The following is a 24,549-nucleotide window of genomic DNA, read 5'->3' as shown; positions in this document are numbered from 1 at the left end:
TACCTCTGAGGAAGTTGGATTTCTCATGGGATTGAGGAAGTCTGGCCCATAGATCGTCCCTACTCACTGATGCTGAAACACCAAGTGATGACATTGGAGTCAATGTTTAGGGAGGAGGAAAGTGTGATGATATTGGAGTCTTCAGATACACTGGGAGTGTGCAAGGGTCCCCAAACATCAAACTCTCCTCATCAACATGGATGAAATAAAAGAATGGGAGTGTAGCCCGTGTCATTTAGGACATCGCTCCATGGAGGTGACACCTTCCTGACACTCTGTTACAGTAACCTCCTTCAGTTCCTGTCCATCTCATCATTCTTTTTATTTCCTTCGTACCATCCATCAGAAGCTATAATAAGCATGCTTATAGATTTGAATACTTGGTGATTGTCTTTTCCCCTCTACTAGAATTTAATCCTAACAAGAGCAGGATGCTTGTTTATCTTGTTCATAGTATATACCTCACTCAAAGCATAGTGCCTGTCACATAGTAGGTGTGCAACACATATTTTTTGGTTGAAAGAATCAGTAGAAACTCCTGAGTTCATGGCCTAGGAACTGGCTTAGGAGACCTTGGGGCACTTGGTGTTAACTAAGATGCTCTCAATCCATTTTTTTCTCCATGATTTTCAGAGATTTTTTAAAAATAAAAATGTGTGTAAAACGTACCTTCCTACGAAATGTAAGCGGTCCTGAAGTTGCAGAGGTCAACTCTGGAGATGCTCCTGGATACAGGAAGCTTCTGTGGAAGCTTCTGTGGATGCTCTGTCCTTTATACAGCTGTCTGTGGATCACTCTTCTCAGAGCTGCTGTCTCACTGTGTCCTTCTGAGACGCTTGGCACAGTTGGCTCTGTAGGAAAAGCAAAGCACAGGGGTTTGTGCACCCTTGTATCTCCCTGCCAGATTATAAGCTGTTGGAGGGCAAGGGCTGCGTTGTACCCATGGCTGTGCCCCCAACACCCCTGCTGTAGTGTCTGGCGCATAATGAGTGGCTGTTGGTTGACTTGAAATAAATAGCATTTAATTAAATCTCTAAATCTTCTGTCTGCACAGAGACCTGAAACTTGACAATGTGATGCTGGATTCCGAGGGTCACATCAAGATCGCTGATTTCGGCATGTGTAAGGAAAACATCTGGGACGGAGTGACAACCAAGACCTTCTGTGGCACTCCAGACTACATCGCCCCTGAGGTGAGCTGATGCCAACCCCTAAGGCATGTCTGTGTTGTGTTGATGTACTGATGTCTCCCCGGGGCCCTAGGTGGCCACATAGGAGCTGGGAAAGGTTCAGGGGGTACCTGACAAGCAAACCTCAGGCTGATCCTTCTCCTGTCCTCTAAATTATTCCTTTGCGATCACACATGAAAATTAGCTTAGCACACATCCAGAAGCTCAGGCCCAAAATACATCAAGCTTTGGGAGAAAATTTAAATAAAACTCAAAAGAACCATCCACCACACATCAGTAAAATTCTTCCTCAAGCTGCTATGGCTCATGGCCATAGGATACCTCCTAATTTTGACACTGAAACATTTGTTCAGGGGAGGGAGGGAGGGAGGGGGAGGGGAAAGGGATAGATCGATGCTCTGGACTGACTTATGACACAGGAGCTGTGTACTAATAGGTATGCAGTAGTTGTGCTAAATCCTAAAAGCCTCAGAATTTTTCTTCCCATGATTAAGATATAAATGAAAGTGTGAAGATTTATTTTAGTGCCTCCCCGTTCCTTCCCAAAGGAAACGGTCAGTTGCAGAATGGATTTCCCCAACATGTCATGGTACAAAAATTTGTGCCAGATGATAGCCTTCCTTTTTCTCTGAATTGGTGCTCAGAAAGGTGGCATTCTGCAATCTGTTACTGGATTTTTATGGAAAGGAACTGAGAGCTTGGCAGAGAGTCTGGGAAATGGACATTCTAGAATTCCTCTTTTCCTGACTGTTAAGGCTTCATATGTAACAATGGTGACGGGAGGCCCCATGTCACTAAGTAGCTCGGCACTAAATTTAAAACCTGCATACTCTGTTACCAGAGCTGTTCCTCTTCTAGGAATCTAGTTTGCAAAACACACACACACACACACACACACACACACACACACACACACACTCACACACTCACACACACACACACACACACACACACACACTCCACACGTGGAAGGATATGTGTTCGAAGTCCTTTCTTCATTGCAGCACTATTTTTAATAATGAAAAATAGGGACTTCCTTGGCGGTCCAGTGGTTAAGACTTTGTCTTCCAACGCAGGGGGTGCAGGGGTCGATCCCTGGTCGGGGAGCTAAGATCCCACACACCTGGCTGCCAAAAAAAAAAAAAAACTGAAACATAAAACAGAAGCAATATTGTAACAAATTCAGTAAAGACTTTAAAAGTGGTCCACATCAAAAAAAATCTTAACAAAGAAATAATGAAAAACGGAAGGCAACCTCAAAGACGATCAATAAAGGAACAGTGCTACATTGCATATTAAGAAATATTGTTCAGCCCTTACAAAGATCAGAGCACACCTGTCTGCACTACCTTGAACAATGTTTGTTGATTAAGGGATGGGCCATAGACTGAATGATTTATAGTATGGAATACTATTAGGCATCTGTATATGCAGATGTGGAAATACCATTGAGAGAAAAAAAGCAAGTTACAGAATGATAAATACAACATGATACCATTTCTGGAAAATAACACTAATACACAGAACACTGCTATATGTTTCTTATGAGTATGTAGATATGCATGCAAAAGTATAGAAAATCTGGAAGATTACAGACTGATTTTACAACATTGGTTACCTCTGAGGATAAGGCCGTGGTAAAGGGGAATTTAGCTTAATCTGTGTACTGTTTAAATTTTTCACAAGGTAAATGTATTTGTGTATTACTTGAGGAATTGGAAAGTAATCCTTTAAGCACTTAATCCTTTATTAGGACCCAATGGAGTTATCCCCACGTGACATACATTGCTTTATTATCATTTTGCTGATTAGGACATCAGACACAATTCCTTGATCTGCCATGAGTTCAGTGATCTCTGGTTCACAAGTCCTGCTGCCCTTAACAGTCACCTGGGGAGCTTTTAAAATGGGGATGTCCAGGCGTCACCCTAGGTGCATGGAATCAGAATCCCTGCAGGGTGGGCCTCCACATCTGTGGTTTTCAAAAGTTCCTGGGTGCTCGTGATGCCGGCAAGCAGGAGCCCCGACTTGTGTTACTGGGGAAGCTGCATCCTCCTCCAGCTCACAGCCCACAGCCCGCTGGGGAGGGGAATAAACTCAGGTCAGGTGTCCCCCTGCTTTGCCATTAAATAACCCCATCGCCTCCGGCTACTTCTTTCATCTCGAGCAGGCTCTATTTCCCTTTGTAAAAGGATTAACTTGTTAGGTTGTCATGAGGATCGAAGGAGACATGAAGTACTTTAAAAGTGGTGAGGGTGTGTGGGGGGAAACAGATCCTCTAACACACAAGCGCTGAGTATAAATTAGCACAGCCACTTGGGAGTTTAATTTGACAATTCTTCTTAAATTTAAGATTCGTATTTTTAACGACCTGATCACCTCTCTATTCAATTTGTATTTAATCAGATAGTGCCTGCGTGTAGTAAAAGACATACAAGAGTATGTATTGCATTATTCCTAATAATGGAGAAAATAGGATGCCTAACAGTTAAATGTGTGCTGCATATACTTATGAAATTGATTTATTAAATTGATTTTATAAAAAAAAAAAAGTGTGAAAACACTTGCAATATGTGTTCTCCCAGAAAGCTTTCTCTTCATCCCTTGAGGTCAGTTCTCCTCAGAGGACACTTCTGATTTCAGGGCAGAAGCCGAGGTGGGAGATGGAATTGGATAAACGGACAGTTACTTTATAGCCAAGGTTGCTCAGACACACGTGTTGAGTAAAACAAACCATGACCGAATTAGAGAACTTTTGAGTCATAGCTGACATTTCGAGGGCATAATAAGTGAGAGGCACATATTTCTCTTTGATCCTCAGAAAACCCTATGACAGAGATATTATTATAAACTTCATTTTGTAGATGAGGAAACTGAGACTTAGAGAAGTTAAGTAACTTCCCCCAGGGTCACACGCTGGGAAACGGCAGTCAGGATTCCAAGTCTGGACTGTCTGGCCCTCAATCCTCAGCCCTTAACCTTTGCTGTATCACCTTCTAATCCCTCTGATACAGTGAGTTTTACACCCCTACATCCTGATGGATGGTCACACAGCTGTTCGAGACTTTGCCATGCTCTGGGAATTTGGTAATAAATAAGAAAACCTTGAAAACTATGTGTACCATTTGATCCACCCATTCTACTCCTAGGAATTTATCTTAAGGAAAAACAAATTGAACAAATGTCCAGATATCTAATTACGTGGAAGGAACCCAGTCAGTTGGGTATTGATGAAATAGATTTTGGTATATCCATCCAATGGAACATTGTGCAGAGGTAAAAGCTGGTTATGTTGATGTACAGATATTAGCATGGAAATTCTAAATGAATAAAATCCTTTACTAAAATTCCACGTTAAAGTATTCATGCAAAGCACATACCTACACGCGGAGCTTAATATATATTAATAGAAAAAAACCTAGAAGGAAATAGACCAAATGTTAATCTTGATTTCTCTCTTGATAGAGGATTATGGGTGATTTCAATTGCATTCTCTTAGCTTATCTATATCTTTAAATAAATAGTAAAATAGGAATAAATGCTATTACATTTTTTAACTTAAAAGTCTTTTTAATTTTGGCAAAAAAGCACATTACCATCTTAACCAGTTCTAAGCATACAGTTCAGTAGCCTTAAATATATTCACATTGTTGTGTAAATGTTATTACTTTAGGAATGAGAAACGAAGATGGGTTTTCTTCTTTAAAATGCCACGCTCACTATATTAAAATCGAAAATAACACAACCATACTAGGTGCTTTAAAAAGGCAATGTGACATCCACAGATGTTTTCCCCGCCTGCGGGTATCTCTGCAAAAGGATGTCCATCTTCCTAAGGTAAAGAAATAGGTTGGGTGGACACTGGGCTCCCTGTTGACTCTTTTAGACAGAGACCCACATCTGGGACTGTGTCAGCCAATTTAATCTTTCACAATAGGCAGGTGACAGGCAAAGGAAGAACTCTCCCCCCACCACCCTGCCCCCAGGGATGCTCCAGTCTTATTGTAAAAGAACTGCCTATTCAGTCAGTCTCAGCCGCTGCAAGAACCTGCCGTCTCCCTGACAGATGCCTTCTGTTTTCCAGATAATTGCTTATCAGCCCTATGGGAAGTCCGTGGATTGGTGGGCATTCGGAGTCCTGCTGTATGAGATGTTGGCTGGGCAGGTAATTGAATTTTAAGTGATTTGTAAGGAAAGTCCTCCCCCATCCCCACCCTCATGGTTTCTTTAGGAGAAAGTATCAGCTTGATACCAGCTCACAGATCTGAACCTCTGTGACTTCCGTGACCTTGGGGTTATTACCCTAGTCTGTTCACCAGTTTTCCTTATCTTCTCCCTGGAAGTGTGGTCTCGCTGTGGACCCCAGGGAGCAGCGCTTGTTGTTTTGGGGCAGTTGGGGGAGGTTCAGGCAGGACTCCTTCTCCCACCCTATCCTCTGTCCCACAGGCACCCTTTGAAGGGGAGGATGAAGATGAACTCTTCCAGTCTATCATGGAACACAATGTGGCTTATCCAAAGTCCATGTCCAAGGAAGCTGTGGCCATCTGCAAAGGGGTGAGTGAGCCCCTTAGAGCTTGCGGCCGGGACCACCACCTACAGGGGTGCTGGTTGTGCCCTGCACAAGGATGCTTTGCCCAGGGTGGGGGAGGGGCAGTGGAGGCTGAACTCCACCCCTCACCCACTTGCCAGCCTGTGAGCCTGGTACAGAGCTGCTACCGCCCAGAGGAAAGGGAGCTTTTTTCTAATTTGCACAGAAGCACCGTGGAGGACTGCCTGCAATAGCATCTTGCTGCTGGCTGGGCTCCAGGCTCTAAGCCAGCACAGGGGAATGCTAATGGAGTGAATGAGGTAGGAAGCACAGAGACTTTGCCAAAGAGCTAGAACCCAGGGGAAGGTACACAAGAGCTCTGTGGCACGAATCTGTCAGCTTCACTCTGCGCTGGGGCCTACGTGGTTAGTTAATACTAGGAGCGTGTGACTTTTGTCCTAAGAAAATATCAACCAGTATTGAGTTTAAGGAATTCTCTAGATAAGTTGACCCAAACTGAGTGTCCCCAAACCCGTACTCCCTCGCCAACCCACAGATGGCTGAAAAATTCGCACATTTATACATTGTGATGTATGCAGATTGCACCTGTGAACAAAGCGGGACACATGTTTTGGGGTAAGGATTGCTTGTTAGGCATCTTGCGTGCGGCCAGGATGTGCTCACAGTGACCTGGGTGAGTCCCTGGAGACTAGTGGTCCTCCCCGTTGGTACCATCAGGATGACCTGAAGTGCTTTTTCAGAAAGCGCAGACCTCAGCCTCACCCCAGAGAGTAAGTCTGGGCATCTGTATTGTAAAAAAAAGGTCGCTTGAAAACCACTGCCTTTAAGTATCTTAACCAAATGTGGTAACTTTTCAACTGATGAAAGTACGAAAGCAACACTGAGAGATCCCCAGAGAACAGGGCCCAGGGATGCTGCCTTTATAAAGTTTTCCCTCCCACCAGTCAGCAGTACCAGGGCATTCTCAGCGTTAGAGCATGCCCACCTGTGTGTCTGGATAAACCAGGGCTGCCAGTCCTAGATTCTTGGAGTGTTTGCAGATTTCCCATTGCCCAACCCAGCCCTGCCCTTCCTCACCCATCAGACACCATGTGAGCTGGCTTGGGTGAAGGAAAGCTGAAGACTCAGGTGGTTTATAACAGCTGGGCCAGCCCCTCCATCTAGAAGCACCTTGCCATGCTGCCTAAATTCCCACTCTCAGTGAGTCACCTAAGATTTGTGTGTCAGCTGCATAGGTTAGGATGCAAATATCCCTGGGGAAAACATATGTGAATTCGTCTCAGTCCCTAACATCTTAAAATTTATAGGTTGGGGCTTCCCTGGTGGCACAGTGGTTGAGAATCTGCCTGCCAATGCAGGGGACATGGGTTCGAGCCCTGGTCTGGGGAGATCCCACATGCCGCGGAGCAAGTAGGCCTGTGAGCCACAACTACTGAGCCTGCGCGTCTGGAGCCTGTGCTCCGCAACAAGAGAGGCCGCGATAGTGAGAGGCCCCGCGCACCGTGATGAAGAGTGGCCCCCGCTCGCCGCAACTAGAGAAAGCCCGCACACAGAAACGAAGACCCAACACAGCAAAAGTTAATTAATTAATTAATAAACTCCTACCCCCAACATCTTCTTTAAAAAAAAAAAAATTTATAGGTTGAAAATAGTTTTTGAGGCTATGAGGCGGGGAGAGGGAAGACGAGGAACAGAGCATGGAGAGGTTCATTAGGAGCTTAAGCGAGGCCCCTTGGCACCAAGAGAGAGCATGGAACAAGGCCAGGGCAAACCCCTGTAGACATTATATGGGGTTGGGGAGAGGGAGGAGGTCATACATGAGCTCTCAGTTTGTTTAATAATTGCCAACATTTGGGCTAACCTGGTGGCGCAGTGGTTGAGAGTCCACCTGCCGATGCAGGGGACGCGGGTTCGTGCCCCGGTCCGGGAAGATCCCCCATGCCGCGGAGCGGCTGGACCCGTGAGCCATGGCCGCTGAGCCTGCGCATCCGGAGCCTGTGCTCCGCGACGGGCGAGGCCACGACAGTGAGAGGCCCGCGTACCGCAAAAATTGCCAACATTTAAAGATCGGGGAATTTCCCATAAATATTCAGCTGTCCAGTTTCTCTTGAAAAATCTGATCTGTCCATGCTGGTCCGTCATTCCTGTAAGGCATCAGTCAGCTGAATTGGAAGCCACTGTCTCTTTAGGTAGAATGTGCCCTCTCCTATCCTGATTTTTCTGGGCAAAAATCCCCATGTGAGCACAAATCCCAGCATTATTAGCCCTATGACAACCGGGAAGTTGTTCAACTCCACCTACAGATTGAGGACACACCTATGGGACTGCACGTAAGGTTCTCTGATGACTAGATGGGTTAATACGAGGAAATCACGTAGAAGAGAGTCTGGCACTCTGCTCTGAAACCCTTGGGTTATTACTCCTACTATTACTAATGCTGGCACTGCTGTGTTACATGCTAGCCTCCTCTTGTGTTCTGAGCTTGCATCTTCCGAGACGGGGATTTTTTAAGTGGCAGATTTTGGAGCTCAAGACCATTTGCAAATTTCAACCCTTTCACTTCCTAGGTGCGTGGTCTTGAGCACGTTACTTTGCATCTGTGGGCTTCTGTTTATCTCCGAAAATGGAATATTAATCCTTAATTAAACAGAGTTTTGGAGAGTGTTAAATGAGGTAACAGAAGAACTAAGCGTTTTGCATGGTGTTGGCACAGTAGTAGGTGCTCGATACATGTTCAAGACCTTCCCCTTCACAGCTCTGCCTGCTTAGACAGCTGGGGTTCTAAGTGGGTCATGGAGGAGAGGGTTTTCCAGGTCAGCTGCATTCAGCTTCAGCTCCAATTAGCAGTTTCCCTGGTAGAGCAGATTTCTATTAATTTCAGACCCATAACCTTCAGGATTAACGAGGGTGACTTTCTTGCTATTGTGTTTGCGGACCTTTCTGAGTTGTGTGGGCTGAGGCCTGTGTAGGCTTTTTCTTCAAGGTTGATGCTCCAGAGAAGGGGTGATGCTCCAGTGAACAGCCAAATGCTTCCTCCTGAACCGCGGGCCCCAGGGGGTCTGTCTGGGAGGTGATCAGAGATCGGAAGAGTGATTAAGTCCAGCTGTCTGCGTGGTTGGCTTTGGGCACAGGAGTTCAGCGTGCAGGAGCTGAGCAGAGCTGGGCATTAGTGCTGGGTGTTTTCTGCAGTGGTTTTGCTCCGCCTGGCATTCTCCTGCCTACATGGAAAGTGAGCTAGGTTTTTGAAAACAGTGCCATTCCAATTGAAAATGTCCTATTTTCCATCCCATTAAAGACCCTATTTTCCACCGTAAAAAAAAAATTAGCATACGTTTGCTCAGATCACCATTCCCACTTTGTACAAACTTAAAGCTGACAGATGCCCCAACTGGCCACACGTTAGGGTGAAAACAAGAAGAAACTGTAAGATGGAGCTTCAAGACTCTGGGTCAGGCTGATCTGTTCAAAGCATAGTTCTGCTCATTAGCTGTGTAATCTTGAGTAGGTGACTACTTTTCAGGACCTGGTTTTTTTATGTGGAAAATGAGGATAATAGTTTCTGAGGCCTGAAAATGTTGTTGTGGAGATGAAAGAGTGATATGTTACAGCTGAGAAGCCTTTGGCACAGAGCCTGGGCACACAGGGAGTGCTCAGGACACGGAAGCCGTTATCGATAGGGTTACTGGCTGTGCTAACCAAGACCTCGTAACCCTTTCTTCCCTGCCATCCTAATCCTATACAAAGGTCAAGGCTTGGCCCAATTTCCTTGCCCTACATAAACTTTTCCTGACCAAGCCAGGCCACAGATATCCCTGGGGAACCACATGTAATCTATTTCTCTAAAAACTCAAGGTTTAGAGGTCAGCACAGGTGAGATCCAGTCCCAGCTCTGCCATCTGCTATCTCTGTGTCAGTTGCCTTGTCACTCAAATGGTAAAAAGTAATACACCCAACTCATTGGGTTATTGTGAGAATCAGGTAAGACCAGGCATATAATATATAAATAAAGAAGTAGCTTAGAACATAAGTGCCCAGTTATTTTTCCCCTGGAAGGTAAAGCATATAGGGAAAGTATGTGCTTGTGTGTGTGTGTGTGTGTGTGTGTGTGTGTGTAGGAGGGTAGCTTCTGATGACAAATTATCTGTAGCAAGAATCAGCCTGAGCTAATTGTCCAACAGAGTAGGTGTGAATTGCTGGATTCATCCCTTCCCCCATAATCCTGAAGCCCTGGGCAAAAATCTAAGGAATCTACCGCCTTGGGCTACTTGGGGTCAGGTCAGCTCCTGGAAGCTTCTTGGTCTTGTATGTTCCAATTGTTTTGTTTCTTCTTTTGATGGCCTCTTGCCGATCTTTTTTTTTTTTTTTTTAATTAATCATCAACTCCTCCGTCTTTACTCTCTGTGCATTTGCTGAAGACTTGAGATCAGAGATATTTTCATGCTGCTTTGGGTTCATTTACAAGAGGAAGCCTGTCTGGTTTCATCTTGGAGCAGCTATTCATCTTGTTATTTAGCACTGGCTCAGAGACCCAAAGATGGAGGGTTTTGATAATTAAGTAATTTAAATGGGACACCAAAGAAACCTCAGCGGAGTTTACTGTAATGTGTGATACAAGAGAAATGAGCTGGGCTAGGTTTTGACTATTTAATGAGCTTTTGGAAAGTAATTACTTGAAACTTGGGTCCATTTGACTAATATTTTTTCTTCTGACTTGTCATTTTCACAAGTGCTTTACTGAGAAATGCAAATATTATCTGAATGAACGTGCCCTTTGCTTTGGTCAAACTCCAGTTTCCTAGTGGTGGCAGGAGGGGAATTTGAAGATATTGAAACTGTTCTCATTAAATGCATCAGTAACTGCGTAAACCTCATTCATAAATCAAAATGAATCATGTGACATTTCTAACTTGAGGTTCAGGGCCACATTCAGGCTGAGGTTTGATTAACCATAAGGGATCTTGTTCTGGGACGGGGGGGCAGCAGGCACTACTGTCGGGCCCTCTTATTAGAAAGACCTGGCTAGGAAATTACTGCTGGGATGAAAAGCAAAAAATAAAGATTAGTTGGGACTCTTCCTCAAGCTGTCTTCCCTAATTCATAGGAGTGATCATTTCTGAGAGTCCCACGTTTCCTGTCCTGAAATTCATTAAATTCCACGTTTCTCTTTCTCTTGAAGCTGATGACCAAACACCCGGGCAAACGCCTGGGTTGTGGACCTGAAGGTGAACGTGACATTAAAGAGCATGCATTTTTCCGGTATATTGACTGGGAGAAACTTGAACGCAAAGAGATTCAACCCCCGTATAAGCCGAAAGCCGTAAGTAAACCGTTCTCTCTGGTTGTTGGGTCCACATCATAACACTCTCTTTCTCTCTCCAATGCGTGTGCCCTTGGTGTCCTCCGAGGGGTGGACCTCGATCTAGGAGCGCTCACATTTATACTCAAAGGCAGTGGGTACAAAAATGGAGTTTTCCATCCACACGGCCTCTATGAATGTGGGAAAGACCATGGACATCGAGTTTTTGTTTTATCGATTCAATTATTGTAACCGTCTGAGCCGGGGAATGGTTCTTGGGTGAGCAGAGTTCAGATCCATTCTTGGACAGTGATAATCTAATTTTGCCCTCGTTCTTTCCTTGGTTCGACTGTGTCATTTTCTCTTCATACTGACGTTGAAAAGGTCATGCTGTTTATCTCAACAGTATTTAAGTTTAATTCTGAAATATACACTCCATCTGAGTCAGTAAAGAAGACAGAACCACCAGCCAGCTCCCACCCAAGGCGAACCAGAATGAGTGACGTGCTGGTAGCCCTCCTGGAGGCTCTGGGCGTAGATATAGCTCTCAGAGAACCGTTACTAGAATAGTAAAGGTCTCACATTTCCTGCAGTTGTGTGCACACGGTAGTGCTTCTATCCCCAAAGACTCAGCAGGGGGGAGGAGTTTGCCCCTGAATTAATCGGAACCGTGGTTCTACTGGGAGGATATTTCTTCGTTAGATTAAGTACAGCGGAGACCTGGTGACTTTATTATGAGTTGTAAAACTACCGACTGAGGCTGAAAAGGGAGCACAAACATTGTCACCGAAACCTGAAATTGTGAGGGTCTCAGATGTTAAGATGAAGAAAATGACAGTGATAACGGTGCTTGTTTTGATATCATTATTATGAATTTCTTGGCCACTTATCTGGCCATATTAAACACTTCACACATAGCATCTGATTAAATCCTCACAACAACCTATTAAGCAAGTGCTTCCATGTAATGGAAGAGGAAATGGAAGCACAGAGGGGTTAAGCGCTCTGTCCAAGGTCACTCAGCCAGCGTGTGAGGAAGCGAGGATTCAGAGTCTGACTCCGTTAGAGGTGTACCAGGATGCCCGGGGCAAAGGACATGTAGTTCTGCTTCTGTCATCTCGCCAGTCCTGCACATCCCAAATGCTTAGGATCACAGCATCCCTGATGAATTCTGTTTCTCTCTGGACACTTCCTGGTGTGCAGATACAGGGTCCTTCTAGAGGCAGCCAGTTCCACACTGTGGTCCTTCTATTGTTGCCAACATATATACTGATATCAAATCAGCCTCCCCAGAATTGCCACCACTGGGTCCTGTTCTATCAACCAGAGCCTCTTTCTCTGTAGCACATCCTTATACTCCTGAATCCTGCGCTTTTCAGGCTAAACACGCCCCTCCTCCACTTGCAAGCATGTCCCGTGTGACATCACCTCCGGGTGCCTGATGTCCTCCAGGTAATCAACATCCATCTTAAAATACAGACACAGGATTGAGCACAATATTCCTAATAGTGTCTGACCCTCAGTGAATGCAGTGGGTCCAACGAACCATCTCTTGATTATTCTGCATCTGGACAACTTGGACGAGTCGTTTCCCCTCTCTGCTCTTCTGCTGCATCGTCTATAGTACAGCGATGATAACAGTTTCTCCATCAGAGGAGGCTCATAATGTATAAAGCACTCAGCACGTGCCCGGGACGCAGGAGGCCCTCTGGGATAGTTGATGATTTTTGTTAGCGGCGTGTCACACGTTGGTCATTGTGTTGGGTGCAGAGTCTTTGAGGGGCAGAACAGTGTTGAGTCCTGCGCTGCTAGTCCCTAAGATAATGTCCATGTGTACACATGGGGTTCATGTGTACACCTGCATGTCATAGGCAGTATCATCACTTTTGTTATATAAAAAACAATCAAAAAGCGATCTGGGGGCTTCCCTGGTGGCGCAGTGGTTGAGAGTCCGCCTGCCGATGCAGGGGACACGGGTTCTTGCCCCGGTCTGGGAAGATCCCACATGCCACGGAGCGGCTGGGCCCGTGAGCCATGGCCGCTGAGCCTGCGCATCCGGAGCCTGTGCTCCGCAACGGGAGAGGCCACAGCAGTGAGAGGCCCGCGTACCGCAAAAAAAAAAAAAAAAGGAATCTGGAAGAGAAGAGTGGATTCTCCATTCAGGAAACTGGGAACCTGAAGGTGGCACACACAGACCACTGGGGTTTTGTGGGGCTCTTCATGAGGTCTCAAAATGTGGACCAATCTCTCTTCACTTGGCCAGAGGAAAGATGCAAATGCCCCCATCCCCACCGGCATTGAGCCACTGACATTTGAGGTTCATTCTTTACGTGTAGAGCAGTGGTTTTTCAAAGTGTGGTCCCCAGACCAGCAGTATCACCTAGGAACTTTAGGAGTGAAATTCTCAGGCCCTGCCCCAGACCTCCTGAATCAGAAACCCTGGCGGGGGTGGGGCTCTCTAGGTGAATCTGATAAACACTCCAGGCTGGGAATCACTGCTGTGGAGTTCATGGTCAAAAGCTCAGGCAGGGAAGCTAGACAGAGGCCAAAGGAATGTGGCAAGGAGAGAAATCTCTTTAAGAGGAAGATACTGGTTCTCACACAGTCTGAGTGAGGGGTGGTACCTTCCAGGAACAGGTAGCTACAGAGGCCAGGCAGGTAATGTCAGTGAGGGAGGTGGGAGTAGTGGGGAAAGGGGCAGACGGGGAGCTGGTGGCTCTCAAGGGCTCGGTGGGTGTTCATCTCCAGCGGACCAGTTGGAGGATCCTGTGACTCATGACTAATTATTGTATTCTTTTTATATTATCCATGATAATAACAGCTGCCTTCTCCTGAGAACCTTCTACGAGCTGGGCACCGGGCTAGCCAGACTGGTCCTGTGGGCATGCAGGCTCTGCATTGCTCCATCCTCATTGGGATTTTCATATGAAATCTCACTATTTTTATAAATATGTCAGCAACAAGTTTTAAAAATTAAACACAAATCAGGTCAAATAAAACACACCCATGAACCGTATGTGGCTGTCAGTTTATAACCTCTAGAATAGTGATCACTCAAAGTCAGGTTGAAGTTTAGCCAGTTAGTACTGGTTACTGACAACCAGAGCCCATTTTGACTGGTTAAATACTTAGAAATATTTAACCTGGCTCAAAGGAGGTGCTCAGGAAAAATTAGCTGTTCTTATCATTGATAATACAAAAAGATTACAATAGTTAGTGATGATCTACAGAATCCTTCAACTGTTCTATATTGGATATGGTTTCCAGCCAGCCAGTGTCTTGAAATGCCTCATGTGGGTTTAACAATGACTTTCAAAGTACAGTGACTGGACTGGGCTATAGACTTCAAGATGTTCTACAACCAGCTCTAAGGGGAAGAGGCACTGCCCTTGATTTTCTTAGGGTGAATTAGAAATAAACATAATAATGAATACACCACCCACTCATCTGATTCAATCTGGGCACACGCCTTTCACACAGCAGGTGCCAGCCTTAGAGCCCCTCCCCCCGCCCCCCCCCCCAGGGATTTCACATTTCCCCTTCCCCACACCTTCTGAAAGGCCCGCGGTGAGTGTGTGCAGAGTTCCATATGCCTCGTGGGATATTAAAAGGCATGCATATATCTGTCAGTGTTCCTGATTCATGCATGCTATTAGAGTGCAGCAAGAGAAAGAAAAAACATGGGGCAAAAACAGAGGATTATATTCAAACATCAGTGAAGGGTGCTATTATTGGAGGTTCATTAAAATAATTTTAAATGGATTTTTAAAGTCGTTCTCTTTTATTGTGGCAAGAGCTCTTCGCAGAGTAGCATTGGAAACTACTGAAACACATTAGCCTCATGTATTGTTCCGGGTACAAGAGTAATTTTTTTAACGTGCATCTGATCGTGTCACTCTCTTGCTTAAAGACCCCCGATGGCTCTCTGCCAGCCCCGGGATAATGTCTATTGTTCCGTAGCATATATGGCTTTATAGTCTCCCCAGGTCCAGTCTCTGCTGCCTCCCCAGACTCCTTACTTCAAGAACTGGCATTTCTGAGTGTCGTTCAGTTCCTCAAACATGCAGTGCCTTCCCTTCCCTTCCTGGCTTTCCCCACGTGGAGCCAGCTACCTGGAAACCCCAAAGCCTTCCCGTGCTCCCTGCACCCCCCATCCTCCTGGTGCCTCCCTCCTTCCTCCTCATCAGATCGGTAGACCATCACCCACGCAGGGAGGCTCTTGTCGATTCCTGAGTAGGGATCACCTGCTAGTGTCCCATCAACAAACTCATCACACTTTGTCGTAATTACTTGTTCAGTGTAAGGTCTGTCTTTTTGGCGAGACTAAAAGATCGCGACTGTCTTTTTCAGGGTTGGATCCCAGTGCTTAGCATAAGGTTGAGCACACGACATGTGCTTAATCATTTTTACTGAATAAATGAGTGATTAAATGAAAGGCTGTCAAATAGGATGCTGCAATGCACTGTGCTGAGGAACATACTGGATTCTTTAGGGATATATAGTAGAGTACAGGGTGTTTTTCTTATGTACAGCAGTGTGTCTCAAATAAATTGGTTGTTGTGTAAGCTACCCTATTTAAAAAGGGCTATAATTTGGGTGCTGAGTTGTATCTGTCATGGCATCGTTTGGTTGTGTGATGAAGGATCTGATGATGCAATGCATGAATGTTGGACTTTGGATGGAGGGGGCTGTGACTTCCGCAGTCTGTCGTTGCCCAGCCAATGCTACAGGTGCCGTGATGCAGCCTAGCGGAGCTTCTTAAACTTTAATGTGCATATGGAGTCTCTTGGGCATCTGATTAAACTGTGGATTCTGATTCCGCCAGTCTGGGGTAGGGCCTGAGATGCTGCGTTTCTAACATGATCCCAGGTGAGAGGATGCTGCTGGACCACGGTGTAGCAGGGGCTACCTCATGGTTCTGTGGGGTCCCACCAGCCAGTGAGTTGACTGGTGGATCCTGTTGTAGTCAGTGTGCAGTGTGGCATGGTGAGGGCTATGCTGAAGGGGTGTATATGTTTTAGTACAGAATGTGCTTGGAATGTGGCTTCGGACGCGTGGCAGGGTGCTGTAGGTCAGTGTGCGGCGGATGGGAGGTGCTGGTTTGTGGCTGAAGGGCGGAGTATGTGGCTGGGCATGTGGTGGAGTGGTGGGTTGAGAAGCAGCGCGTTCTGGTTCCGTCCTCTAGTGGGGATGTTCTGGGTCATCCATTCAGCAGGTGTTTACTGATGTTAGGTGCTGTTCTAGGCCCTGGAGACACGGCAATAAAAATAAAAATCTCTGTATATTCTAGAGGGAGTGGGCAAATAATGAACATAGAAATCCGTGACTATGTCAGAAGTTGATAAGCATTATGGAAGGTTGGGGATTGGGAGAGCAGGGTCACAGAGACGTCAGTTTTAAATAGGGTCGTTGGAAAGCCTCACGGAGAAAATGACATTTCAGCAAAGATGGGAAGAAGGTGAGGGAAGGAGGGAGCCATGTGTATATCTGGGGGAGAGAGTGCTTTGGGTGGTAGTAATAGGTGCAAAGGCCCTGGGGCAGGAGCTGGCCTGGCACGTTCAGGGAAGAGCAGAGAGTCCAGGTGGCTGAGCTGAGCCGGCAAGGGAGAGAGTGAAAGGAGATGGGATCAGAGAGGCCACGGGAGGGGCAGATGGTGCAGGCCATTGAGGATCTGCGGCGTTTACTCCAGCTAAGGTGGGCAGAGAAGTATCTTGATCTGACTGTTGTGGGGGGAGGGGTGAAATCAGGAGATGGGTTATGAGACTCTTGCACTAATCCAGGTGGGAGGTGCTGTCTGGTGATCAGCTTGGAATGTGTCTGTGCTGTCGTGGAGGGTGTGTTGAGGCCACACCGTGGGTGGGTGAGCACGTCTTACAGGAGAATTTGTGGTATGTGGTGCTACAATGTCGCAGTGCACGGTAGGCTAGCGTAAGGTGTTTAAATCAGAACGCCTGATTGAGATTTCAGTGGCGTTCGTATATCATTATGAACTGCCTCGGTGAAGTCCAGTGGTGTCCACGACACCTGACGCAGGGCTCGCCCTGAAAATGAGGTAGGGACACAGACCCTGGGCTCAAGGCTCCAGTTGCCCCATGGAGGCAGCCCTTGGATCAACTCACCCAACGGGCAGCATAGATGCAGCAAACTGAAGAGTGAGAGAAAAGGAACAAGGCGACAAGGGTGCCCTGTTTCATTACAGTCTACGGAGCCTGCAGTACTAAGGTGTGTGTACAGAGACCTGCCCACTAGTAAGCGTGGCTCTATTCTTGTCCTAAGACATGATCATCTGATTGTCATTTCACTCTGGGCAGGGGGTGAGTGCAGTTGGACGGGACATCGTCATTAAGAAACATCTCTTTCCCTACATCCTTTCATCGAGGGCGGCCATCTGACCCTGTCTAGACATGATCAGCGTGCTCACCCCTCCTTCCCTCCTTCCAGCCTTGGTGTCAGGCTCACAGACTCCAGCCCCACCCATATGATAGGCTGATGCCAGTCATTTCTGCTCTGGTTACCTATTCTCTGTTCTCATCACTTTACATAAAGTCCCGTAGAATTTTGAGGCATCTGCACGTCTGGAAAGTCTTGGAATCTCGCAAAGTAAAAAAACGGAGCCCCTTCTCCCCATTCTACTTCATTCAGCCTCTCATTTAATATCCTTTCCAAAATACTGCATAGGGTACTGATCACATACCATTACTCGCATCCTCTGGGAGTCTAAATGCCGAACTGCTCACAGGACTTGGTTTCTTGGTAATTCTGTCATCTGAAAACATTGTTTGTGTAGCTGAGGTCAAAAGCTTCAAGTACTGCTTTAATGAGCTGCAATTCTGTTCATGTGACATTCTCCTCCAAACCCAATTGCCCTTTACACTGTATGAGGAAGTGTCTCTGTGTGTGTGTCTGAACGTGTGTTTGATGTGCTGACATTTCTGAATTGAAGCCACAAAGCATAACCTTTGTATGTTTGCTATTAAAACTCAAAATTCAAGGCTTAAGAAAGGGAGCTAACTTTTACTTAATATGATTTATTTAAGAATAGAATCTAGCTCCTCCAAAGTACCAAATGCTCAAGAGGATAATATTTTTTTGAATACTGGGATTTAAAATAATTCTCATAAAACCTGTACTGTTCAAATACATTGGAAAAAATATTGAGCTCTTGTCTGTGCCAGGCACTGTTTTAAGTGCCTTCCAGGCATTACCTCATTTAATTCTCACAACCCTATGAGGTAAGCGCCGTTGTCACTGTGTTGCAGATGAGGGCATGAAACTTGGAAAGGTTAGGACATTTGCTCAAGGTCCAGCAGCTTGGAGGTGGCCAAGCCAGGACTTGAACCATGGATTTTATCTGCTCAGTATCTTGGAAAGATGTTTAGAAGCACCTGGAGCCCCTTTTAATAAGGTCTGTGATAGCACTGATGGGAGCGGACCGTGATAACACCATCTAATGGTGTCTGTTACATAATAGAAAAAGACGAAGTATTCTCACAGTTCAAATGAATTAAAATTTATTTTAAAATATTGCAACAAACATGTAGCGTATTCACACCTTTTACAATTCACTGGCAGGATTTTTAAAAGATGCAAATCTCACTTGTTTCTTAAGGCTTTGATTTCGAGGCTGGCAAAGACAGCAGACACTGAATAACCCCTGGAAGCAGGGCATGGCAGCATCTGAAATGAGGCACTCAAGGCAGGCTCATCAAGAAGTAGACGTTTTCCCACCCGGTTCTGTTTGTCCTCGTGGTTATCCAGAGAGTGTGGAGTTTGCAGAGATCATAATCAAAATATTAGGCTTCATGCATACACTGACTAACACATAGCCAGGGGTTGTTTAGGACATGGAACCTGGAGTTTGTGTGTCTGTTTATCTCCCTTTCCATCCATCCATGGAGAGCCTACTGAAACTGTGGATTCAGCCAGGCTCCCTTCGAAAGATGGTTCAAATTGACAGGTTCCTGGGCCAAGTGAGTTTCCGAAATCTTTTGCCAGGTGCGTGACTTTGAGCTGTCCCTTGGCAGAGGGGCCAATGGTTTGATTGAAATGGTAGGCGGGAAGGTCACATGCTGAGAGAGAGCATGAATCTGTTAGGATATGTCTGGCCATAACCACTGAAATGTGACAGAGGTCAAGAATTGAAAGATACCTTAGAAGTGGAATTCAACCCCTCCATTCTATAGATGAGGAAGCAGAGGCCCAGAGATTTCCCCGAGTGACTTACACAGGGAATATGACAGAACCAGGACGAGAAAACTCACCCTCCATTTAATGTATGAAGAACTTTATTAATAACACTATTTACAACAGTAACAATAAAATGGGTCAGGCATGTTCTATGAAATTATTGAATTTTACTAGAAAGCAGAGCACTCTATCTAATGTATTGATCTCATGTCATCTGCACAACAACCCCAGGAAATAGATGGTATTATTACCTCCCCCGTACACGTGAGGAAACAGGCTCAGAGAGGTTAAGTAACTTGCCCGTGGTCACACAGCCAATTTAATCTGAAGTCCTATTTCTTTACCTCCGAAGCCCATACTCTTGCCTCCATGATGTTTCTTCTCTCATCTCCCAAACTCAGCTGCACAGATGTGGGATTTGAACTGCTCTTGGTCCAGTCCCGCGTTTAAATACTTTCCTGGGGGATGGGCTCCGCTGAATGAATGTCCATGAAGTTTAGTTCCTTAGATTCTGCCGTCAACCCTGCCCAGGTTGTAATTCTTATCACAGTGCCCCAGAAAGCTGTTGACCAAAGGTTGAGAGAACTTCAGGAGATGAACACATGGATCCAGGGAGACTCAAGCAGAAGGAATGTGGACAGAGAGTCAACAGAGCCAGGATTCAAACACCAGCCTGGGACTTCCCTGGCGGTCCAGTGGTTAGGACTCGGCGCTTTCACTGCTGTGGCTGGAGTTTAATCCCTGGTCAGGGAACTAAGATCCCACAAACCATGTGGCACGGCCAAAACACAAAACAAAACAGAAAACCCCCAAAAAACCACCAGACTTGCTATCCAGCAGCTGAGGAAAGACGAGCCTCCACGATCGCACGCTCTCCAATCTCAGTCGGGCTCTTAAGCCTGCCCGCGCAAGTCCCCAAACCTTCTGTTTTCTGAAGGTCCCCCTACTAAAGTTCCAGTCCCCTTGGTCTCAACTGATAGCCCCATCTCCTAAGTCGGGGGGAAATTGAGGCCCATGGGTGCCCGTGGGTGGGTGGCTTTCCTGCTCCTGTATAGTCATCTTGACCTCTTTCCCTCTGTGTGTCAGCAAACAGGTGCCTCCCCCCGCCCCCCGTGAAGACTTTCCCCTTCTGCTCTGAACCCCCGTTCTCCCATGTCCTTTGCGCATCTGCTCTGGCCAGTCTGTGCCTACAGCTTCTCTATATATTAATCAAAGCTCCTATGGTTACAAATAGGAACCCAATTCAAACTGACGTAATGACTAAATTTTTTTCAAGTATTTAGCTGTGGCTGGATCCAGGGTCTCAACAGTATCAAAAGCCATCCACTTCTCTGTCTCCCTGGGATGGCTTTCCTGCCTGTTGATTTCATTCTTCATTCCCTGAAGGCTTTCTTGGGCACATAGCTACTCCAGACTTACTACGTCCCATTATTTTCGCAATTTCTGCCGAAAAAAAGAGCTTCCTTTTCCTAAACTTCCCAGCAGCCTGGAACTCAATCTTGTCGGAAGGTATTGGGTCATATGGTCATCTCTAAAGCAATCACTGGGCCTGGGGGTTGGGGGGGTGGAATGTTCTGATCGGCCAGGCCTGGGTCACCTGCCAAGTGACTGGGTCTGCCCCTATCTAAAGTGGACATCTTGCAGAGGGGAAGGAGTGGGTCCTCCAAGAAAAATAAAGCCACTGTGCCTGCAAGCCCAGCAGATATCCACTCTGACTCCATTCTGATTCATTCTCCTCACACAGAAACATGCTAAGTCTCTCATCTTAAAAATCCCTTGCCTCAAACCTGGATCCCTCCATCCTACCGCTAGGGCTCCTGCCCTATCTTCTCATACAAGCAAACTTTGGAAGGAGTTCTTGCTGTCTCCACTTCATTACCTTCCATTCTTTCTACAGTTCAGTGCAATCTGGCTTCTGCCACCACCATTCTATTGAAATTTCTCTCCTTGAGTCCGCAATGACCCCAGATTGTCTCCTCTCGTGGACTTATCTTTCTTGACCTCATCAAATTGGGCACTTTGATCTTCCTTCCTTAAGAAAAAATCTGAAAAAGTAAAAACTTCCAGCAGCATCAAAAGCTATGCAGTGAAATTAAGTACCTCCCCAGAGACCCCTAACTAGGCTCCGTGGCTCTCCTTCCCAGAGCCACTCACTGCGACCGGCTTCCTTGGGTGCCCTTCTGGAGACACTGTGTGCAGCACAGAAGTCCTCCACATCACACACAGGGATGTTAGTGCTCGTGTTCAATTCCCATGCCTGGCTCTACTCCTGCCTTCCATCTTGGAGATTGTTTTTTATTTTTTTTATAACTTTTAGATTGGAGCATAGTTGATTAACAATGCTGTGTTAGTTTCAGGTGTACAGCAAAGTGATTCATTTATACATATACACGTATCTATTCTTTTTCAAATTCTTCTCCCACTTAGGTTGTTACATAACGTTGAGCAGAGTTCCCTGTGCTCTACAGTAGGTCCTCATTGGTTATCCATTTTAAATATAGCAGTGTGTACATGTCTATCCCAAACTCCCTGACTATCCCTCCCTGCGCCACCCCCACCCCCCACCACCCCTCCCCGCCCCGACCCGCCCCGCCCCGCTGGTAACCATAAGTTCCTTCTCTAAGTCTGTGAGTCTGTTTCTGTTTTGTAAATAAGTTCATTTGTATCATTGTTTTTAGATTCCGTGTAAGTGATATCACTGGTTTTTTTTTTAACATCTTTATTGGAGTATAATTGCTTTACAATGGTGTGTTGGTTTCTGCTTTATAACAAAGTGAATCAGCTATTCGTATACATATGTTCCCATATCTCTTCCCTCTTGCGTCTCCCTCCCTCCCACCCTCCCTATCCTACCCCTCTAGGTGGTCACAAAGCACCGAGCTGATCTCCCTGTGCTATGAGGCTGCTTCCCACTAGCTATCTGTTTCATGTTTGGTAGTGTATATATGTCCATGCCACTCTCTCACTTTGTCACAGCTTACCCTTCCCCCTCCCCATATCCTCAAGTCCATTCTCCAGTAGGTCTGTGTCTTTATTCCCGTCTTACCCCTAGGTTCTTCATGACCTCTTTTTTTTTTTCTTAAATTCCATGTATATGTGTTAGCATACGGTATTTGTCTTTTTCTTTCTGACTTACTTCACTCTGTATGACAGACTCTAGTTCCATCCACCTCACTACAAATATCTCAATTTCGTTTCTTTTTATGGCTGAGTAATATTCCATCGTATATATGTGCCACATCTTCTTTATCCATTCATCCGATGATGGACACTTAGGTTGCTTCCATGTCCTGGCTCTGGTACGTAGAGCTGCAATGGACAGTTAGGTACGTGACTCTTCTTGAATTATGGTTTTCTCAGGGTTTTCTCAGCACGTCTAAATCTACTTTCTTCTTTCCGTAGCTTCCTAGTTTCCTATATGTGCGAGTTTATCTGTAGGATAAGCTCAGAGTCTCTCCCTCCTGTTCAGGCCCCTCTTCTCCCTTGTTCTTACGGCACTGAGCTGACTGATTTTCCTCCTGTCTCCATAACCACTCCCGGCAGAGATACTGCATGAAGACTTCTGATGACAGTTGAACTTGGAGGATCAAGACATGCCCATGACCCAGAGAGGGAAAGAACAAAAGTGTATTTTTTGTTTATTTACAAGTGCAGTTCTTAAAAGCAATCACAAAGTGCCCTCCAATTAGGGTATGAAAAACAGCAGCTCAGAAGTGGTGTGTGAAACTGCTCGAAATGTCTTTCCGAGGAAGTGAGGCTTGGATGGGAGAGAGGAGGTGTCCCTTTTGTGCCTGGGCCCACGTTTTCCTCACTTTCTCTAACCAGGAGCCCCAGGGCCTGGCTTCACCTTGTGGCTTCCCACATATCTTGCCAGCCTTGGTGGGAAAGATTTCGTGTTTTAAGTGCCTGTAACTTGTTAATGATAATATCCTCGTGATCTCAGAGAGACAGCAGTGAGCGGTCCTGAAGAGAAATCTTAGCTCCCTGCCCAGGAATCAGACCTGGGTAGCGTGGATGAAAACCGGGAATCCTAGCTGCTGGTCCTCCAGGGGCTAGAGGCTAGAAGCAAAGTTGCCCTGGCTCTTGCCCTGTTTGGAAAATGAATTTCTCAAAGAGGCAAACACGGTAAGAACAGGTACACAGTTTATTATCAGAGACACAGCATAACATGTGGGAGAGCACGCAAAAAACAGCTTGTTTATTTAAGACAGAAGCGAGGCAGAGATACACACCCTGAGAGAAAGGGCATGGGCGTCCTCCCTAATGAGGAGAAGTGCAGTGAAGAGGTGGTTAAATCATTTACATAGGGCAGTTCTTCCGGGTCTTTGCTTACCTTTGGCCAATTATCTCACTTGTTTTCCACACCTGACCTGTCCTAGGGCCCTCCCCAATACGTGTGCACATGTTTTTTGCCAAGATGGATTCCAGCGCAGAGGCCTGTGGGAGGTTTGACAGCACCTGTTACGGGGTGGCGTCCTCTCCTTATTGACCCCCGAGAAGCCTTCCTGTGTATGTGCCGTTGGGCAGCTGGGGAGCTGATAGATGTGGTTGTCTTATCTCCTTACTCTGGCAGAGCTCAGCCCCTGCCACCAGCTTTGTCCTGGGAATGTCATGGGAAAACAAAGCTCCGGTTTACTCTGCTGGACAAACTCCGGCTGTCCAGCCCAGGGGCCCATCTACCTTCTACCTCGCTAGGATAGGTTGGGTGTGGCAGGGCCTGTAGGATCCCTCGGTTGCCAGGGTACAGCCACGCCCATCAGATTGGCTCATTGGACAGGACTGGGTAAGTCAGCACTCAACAGCGGCTACAGCTACCGTGTCAGAGATTTTATGTGCATTTTGTCAAATCAACCTCACCGCATCCTGCGAGACAGATCCATTTGACATAACAGGAAACCTGGCTTAGGGAATTTAGCTAAACTGCTTACCATTTATCTGGCTGGGGATGGGTGGTGCTGAGATTGGTACCAGGTCAGCTTTTTTTTTTTTTTTGTGGTACGCGGACCTCTCACTACTGTGGCCTCTCCGGTTGGCGCACGCAGGCTCAGCGGCCACGGCTCACGGGCCCAGCCGCTCTGCGGCATGTGGGATCCTCCCGGACCGGGGCACGAACCCTCGTCCCCTGCATCGGCAGGCGGACTCTCAACCACTGCGCCACCAGGGAAGCCGCCCAAGTCAGCTTTCAAGTCCATACCACATGATCGGATACAGTCTGTAAGGCAGTGAGATGTTGCTGTTGCCCCGTGGCCTTTGGAATCAAGCAAAGCGGGCTCTGAGTCGTGGTTCTCCTCCTTTACCTTGTAGGACCCTGACCAAATGGTTAACTT

The 24,549-nt window shown here is 46.3% G+C and overlaps 1 protein-coding gene across 2 annotated transcripts in view; it reads left to right on the top strand.

Annotated features, from left to right (window-relative positions):
* PRKCB (protein kinase C beta) overlaps positions 1-24,549 on the top strand; it is a 311,495-nt gene that overhangs the window by 273,651 nt on the left and 13,295 nt on the right. For both annotated transcript variants that reach the window (XM_027126616.1, XM_027126615.1), the window contains exons 13-16: positions 1,055-1,193; positions 5,275-5,355; positions 5,637-5,744; positions 10,916-11,056. In XM_027126616.1, the coding sequence (XP_026982417.1) occupies positions 1,055-1,193; positions 5,275-5,355; positions 5,637-5,744; positions 10,916-11,056 (469 nt within the window). The remainder of the gene's footprint in view (positions 1-1,054; positions 1,194-5,274; positions 5,356-5,636; positions 5,745-10,915; positions 11,057-24,549) is intronic.

This window comes from Aethalodelphis obliquidens, unplaced genomic scaffold (genome assembly GCF_003676395.1).
Source record: "Aethalodelphis obliquidens isolate GAN/ISIS:26980383/991018 unplaced genomic scaffold, ASM367639v1 scaffold30, whole genome shotgun sequence".
NCBI classification, from domain to species: Eukaryota; Metazoa; Chordata; class Mammalia; order Artiodactyla; family Delphinidae; genus Aethalodelphis; species Aethalodelphis obliquidens.
This window is presented reverse-complemented; position numbering and strand designations above follow the sequence as displayed.